The 6,351-nt window shown below is 34.8% G+C and overlaps 1 protein-coding gene across 1 annotated transcript in view; it reads right to left on the minus strand.

Moving 5' to 3' along the window:
• Positions 1–6,351, minus strand: part of kcnn2 (potassium calcium-activated channel subfamily N member 2) — a 65,678-nt gene that overhangs the window by 5,540 nt on the left and 53,787 nt on the right. Inside the window, exon 8 of the mRNA XM_073829593.1 lies at positions 275–377. Coding sequence (XP_073685694.1) covers positions 275–377 — 103 coding nt within the window. The remainder of the gene's footprint in view (positions 1–274; positions 378–6,351) is intronic.

Genomic DNA, 6,351 nt, shown 5'->3' on the forward strand with positions numbered 1-6,351 from the left:
TAGCAGGAGGGAAATAAATAGCAAAAGTGAACGTGAGGACGTTTCTTAAAGAAAATTGAAAACATTAACTGACATCAACCATATGCTTAGTTGCTCCCACATACTGAAATCACATTTTAGACAAAACATATTGAAAAAAAAAAACATGTGAAAATCTTGTCTGTTCATTTGACACCTGTAGACTTGCAATAGATTAAGAGTTTTGTACTAAAACACAAACGGACTCCAACGCTCCGTCATGCATTAGTCAAACATTCACTCAAAGGGATCTTACCTTTGCAAGGTCCACTAGAGAGTTTGCTTGGTCATTCAGCTTGCGTTGCTCCATTTTTACACTTCTTAATCTGAACACAAGACCATTCAGAGCCCAATAGTGGCAAGCGGTCAGTACAAAAAGCTTTTGACAGGTTCTCCATTCACAAGCCACACATTTCGGAAGCACTCCCAGGACATGCACAAGACATGAGGAGAGAATGCAGGGATTGAAGGAGCACTGAGGCGCATGCAAGTCAAAATTTCAGTGGGAAGAGGCTGTGGGCGAGGAAGGTCAATTCGTTTCTGAGGGATATCCGTTGCCACACCTCTTACAGGAACAAATTAACAAATTATGGAAATTGTGAAAAAATACTAATGTCCTTTTTGATGCTTACAATACACCTATAGTCATTAGTGAGGAATGGAAGCTATATTAGAAAACTTTTTAAAAAGGTACAGAATTTAGTTCACATTTACTGAAATTTAGGGAAAAAAAAATTGAAAATCAGGTAATATACTGTACTTATGCTAGAAGTCTATGGGGCCAGACTTTAAATGTTGAAATATACATTGTATACATAAACATACATATGAAATGTACACCAAATATACAGAATATACACCAAAATGTAACTTTGCGATGACAGTAGTGTGATAAAATCTTTACTTATATCTAATGTTTCATGATTATGTATAACCAGTGAACCCTGTAAGGATAAAAGTATATTTGTAAGGTTATGAATTATTTATTTATTAAGCAATTTATATATGAGTAACATTATCTTATGTTAAATTACTTACAAAACAGATTTTTTGTTGTTATTCGCTAAGATTTACAAATGAGGAATATCATTTTATGTTAAATTACTTACAAAAAGTTTTTTGGTTTGTTTTTTGTTGTTTCTCGCTAAGATTTACAAATGAAGAACATTATTTTTTGTTAAATTACTTACAAAAAGTTTTTTGTTTGTTTTTTTGTTGTTGTTATTCGCTAAGATTTACAAATGAGGAATATCATTTTATGTTAAATTACTTACAAAAAGTTTTTTGGTTTGTTTTTTGTTGTTTCTCGCTAAGATTTACAAATGAAGAACATTATTTTTTGTTAAATTACTTACAAAAAGTTTTTTGTTTGTTTTTTTGTTGTTGTTTTTCACTAAGATTTACAAATGAGGAACATTATTTTTTGTTAAATTACTTACAAAAAGTTTTTTGTTTGTTTTTTTGTTGTTGTTTTTCACTAAGATTTACAAATGAGGAACATTATTTTATGTTAAATTACTTACAAAAACTTTTGTTTGTTTTTTGTTGTTGTTTTTCGCTAAGATTTACAAATGAGGAACAGTATCTTGTTAAATTACTTACAAAAAAGTTTTTTGATTGTTTTGTTGTTTTCCGTTAAGATTTACAAATGAGGAACATTATCATTCAAATATTTAATAAACTACAGTTCAGACCAGTATTTGTATCAGTTATTTTAGTATTATTGAGACAGAGTTATATACAATACTGTGCAAAAGTCTAGACCACTAGAATTTTCACCAGGTAAAAATGGTTTTAAATCAGTTATTTCTATCTTTTGCTGACAGACTAAATCCTGAAGAACTGTGGCACCGTCTCCAAGATGCTACAAAGCTACCTGAAAAACTATGTGCAAATGTACCTAGGGCGAAAGCTGTTTTAAACTCAAAGGGTGGTCACACCAAATGTGGATTTAATTTAGTTAAAACTCTATTTATGACATTATTTTGACAGCATCCTCATTTTATAGCATTTTTACACAAGAGGGTAAAACTTTTAACAGTACTGTAGCTTTGCAGATAGGTCTCTTGATGCATCTTGAAGATGTTGCCACAGTTCTTCATGATTTAGTCTGTCTCAGTTTGTTCTGTTTCTTCATGTGATTCCAGACAGACTGGATGATGATGAGATCAGATCTCTGTGTGGAGCACTGGATGTTGTCAGACTCCTTGTGCAGACAAAAATCTCTCTGGATTTGTACAATTAATGGCAAAATAGATAGAAATAACTGATTTAAAACCATTTTTTGTTAGTGAAAATACTAATGGCCTAAGACTTTTGCACAGTACTGTATATATATATATTTTTTTTTTTTTTTTTTTTTTTTTTTAATTTTGAATTAGCTTTTTTTTGTCAGTTTTAGTAAATTTGTAGTGTCCTTTTGTCATTGTTTTATTACTTTTATTATTATTATCTTAAATGACTATATAGTTTTTATTACATTTTTATTTCAGTTTGAGTTTAGCTATTTTAGTACATCAAGAAAACCTAAATAAAAATGAGAAATGTTGCTTGGGCAACTATTTAAAGTAAAGTTTTTAATATTTTACTTTATTTTAGTTAACATTTATTTTAAGTAGAACCAATTGTTTTATGGTTTTAGTTTACGGCAACATCCCTGGTTCATTTAAGCTATTTTTACAGAAGAATTTGTAAGTGATACCTGACCTAATGATGTAAACATTCCTGTGGGAACTTTTTTACGAAGACGCGAAATATGTACCAATAAGTGCATATCACTGCAGCTTCCAACAGAAATGAACACTAAAGGCGGTAAAACAGTGAGTACTTGTAATCGTTTTTGTACGCAGTTATGATTATTACAGCTCCATATGTTTCGCTTTATGGACATAACGAGCTTGCTTGGTAGCTCAGCCAGCACGGAATTAGACTTAGGATGTTGAATCCTTGAGTATGAATCTTGTAAAAAAAAAAAAAAAAAAAAAAAAAAAAACATGACTCACGATGAAAGAGCTGAAAGATGAGAGACTGAAAAACAAGCTAAAACCGCTTGTGATTGCTTTTAAATTTCACATTGTTTTTGTTCATACTATCGAGTATGGCAAGCCGTTTTAGCCTAAAATATACTAAGCGTTACTCGTCGTAACTGCATTTTTACTAGTAACAATTAAATTAAAGAGCTCTCTAATTACATTCTTACTAGTAACAATTATCATTAGACAGCTCTCTAATTCAATTCTTACTAGTAACAATTCCAATTAGAGAGCTCTACAAATTATTTTTTACTAGTAGGAATTACAATTAGAGAGCTCTACAACTTAATTCTTACTAGTAAAAATTCCAATTAGAGACTTCTCTAAATCAATTTTTACTAGTAATAATTCCAATTACAGAGCTCTACAATTCAAGTTTTTCTAGTAAAAACACATTAAAGATATGTTATATTGCAGAGCTCTGTAACTGAATTAAAGAGCTCTCTAATTCAGTTCTTACTAGTAACAATTGAATTAGAGAGCTCTCTAAATGGAATTGTTACTAGTAAGAATTCAATTGTAGAGCTCTCTAATTGAAATTCTTATTATTAAAAATTCTGTTATAGAGCTCTGTAATTAAAAATGAATGGAAGTCATTGGAGAATTATGACTAGTAAAAATTCATCTGTAGAGCTCTCTAATTGGAATTGTTACTAGTAAAAAATGCAGATACAAAGAGTTCATACCAGATGCGAATGGTGCGTTAAGCACGAGTGATTTACATGTTAAGTCAATGCAAAGATGCGATAAACCTTCCTGCGCACGAGTGGAAAAATCTGAACTTTGGCGAAAATACACGCTGCGTTAACCAATCAAGAACTTGCTCTAGTAGTGACGGAGGCAGAAATCCGAAACAACAATGGAGGACAAAATCACCGCTGTCTGTGGATACTCGGAGCTGTACGATACATCTTTGTACTTTTATTGAAACAGCAATAAAAAGGATCTTGCTGGGAAGAAAGTGAGTGAGGAGGTCGGACAATCTGGTAAGTTGCTCTTTACTCAATTTGACCTACATATATATACATATTGAGACTACAAGCAAGCTAAAGCTGGCAAATTGAGCTCATTCACCTATTTTCCCGCTGACGAGTGGCAGAAGCCCCTCCCATGACGCGAATTCGCATCTGTTGTCAAATGAATTTCACGTGCGAATGAAGCGAGTAAACTCAAAGTGTCCAACTACGCACGAATAGCGTGATTTATTCGCACAAGTCGTGACTGGTGTGAACGCCCCATTAGTATATTTAAGGCTAAAACGGCTTGCAATAATTGAGTAGGTTTAGGCATAGTGCAGATGGTACGTTATTTTAAAACGTCACGGAGCATTAAGGGGGTCGCACACCGGACGAGAAACGCAGCGCAACGTCGCGTCGCGCCGAGGACAGCTGGAGGTATCGCACACCGGACGTGCACATTCTATACGCGTCAGCTCATTTTTCAGTGAAGTTCTGAACTGAACTGCAAGTGACGGTTGTGACCTTGTAAATCCAGTAGGTGGCAGTCAAAGACAGTGAATGTAATTACGACAGGCAAATGTTACATAGGACTTTAGATTTTGCGTATGAAAAAATGTATTGAGAAAATAAAATATGAATGAATTATATAGGTTTACATTTTTTTCAAGCTGTAAACCTAATGTAAGTAGTATTTTGCAGCAGTGGTATCTTGTTTTTTTTTTAATCTAATAGGACGATTTGAGACAAATATGATGTTATTTAATATAAAACTATGCAGATGGCGCTCTGTGGCGCGGCAGAAATTTGAACAGCTTCCTGAGTCGTAGCTGGGCGCCGCGGACAGACGCCGAATGGCGCCGCCAGTGTGCGTATGCTCATAGAAAACTATGTGTTCGAATTTTAAAGACGTGGCGCGACGCGGCGCTGCGCTTCACGTTCGGTGTGCTACCCCCTTTAGAGTTATAGCGCCACTTAACGGACATTTCAAATCAGAACAGCGGAGACACGTACAAAACCTATGGTACAAAACCAACGTAACATACGTTCATCGCTTCAGGGAAAAAAGTGAACACTCTTTTAGCGCCACCCAGTGGACATTTCACATCAAATATGTCACGAAACTTGCATGGTGTCTTGCGAAGTTCCCACAGGTACGTTTTTTTCGTCATGAGACCAGGTTGACATTTTGTTTTTAAACCTGTCTGAATGGTTTGCCCCATAGACATCTATTGTAAATGCACTGCTGTAAACGTGATATTTTTTACAACTTGAAGCCGTTTAATTTTGTGACATTCAACAGCATTTGAAGCATAATAAGCAAAATAACTATGAATCTTGTTTCTTAATGGTTTCGCTGTATTTTAAACAGGTGAGTGTTTACTGTAAGGAAGCTGAGATAAATGACCTCTAAGAACTGAATACTACATCACACAGCTTTGTAAACCAACCCTCTCACTCAAATCCATACCGCTAGCATTAATTATTCATCTCCTCCATTTAATTAGGTTTCTCAGGAACTACTTATCTCCACTATACATTAAGTATTTTCTTCTCTCGTCCTCGAGGGCACTGCAAACAGCACTCCTGCGAGACGTATGCGAGTAACGCACATAAATTGCGGTTTGCGTTCAGTATGTTTCCCACACTCACGAGGGAGAAACACAAGAAAGCTGTACTCTGTTCTGAGGGAAAGGGATTGAATCACAGCCGGAGATATTTGTAATCATTGCTGAGAAAGAAGCAACATTTAGCAATTCGTTGTGTGGAGACTGACGCATTTAGCGTCGAGTTAAACTCTCTAATTAAACTCCGTGAGTTTGATGACACAGATCAGAGAACAGACAGTGTATGGGCGGCCTCCGGGGACTGGATGGTGATTGGCCCAGATGTAGCAATTTCCGTCCGGGAGAGCTGTATAGAGTGTAGTGTATGGATACTAAGGCTGCGATTCTGCTGCCAACCACCGGAGGGCGCAGAAAAAAGCACCACACAGCAGAATAGAAATACGAGTGCAGAGTCTGTCAGAAGACTACTGGATGAATCACACACAAACATGTCCAGGTCAGATTTAACAACTAAGGCAAAAGAAAAAATAAGGAATTATATTTTGTATACAGAAAATTAACTGTTTTCAGGACCATTGACATTGTTTGGATTGACATTTGCATAACAATTAAGCACTTTTTGCCCTCTAGTTCTCATTACTGTAAAACCACTTATTTTATCCCCCCCCCCCCAAATATTCTCAACTATAAATAGTTTATTTGAAGGCTAATTGCTTTATTATATGAAATATATATTTTATTTAAATTTTAAACATGCATGTTTAATATTTTTATATA

Source organism: Garra rufa, chromosome 23 (assembly GCF_049309525.1).
Source record: "Garra rufa chromosome 23, GarRuf1.0, whole genome shotgun sequence".
Classification (NCBI taxonomy): Eukaryota; Metazoa; Chordata; class Actinopteri; order Cypriniformes; family Cyprinidae; genus Garra; species Garra rufa.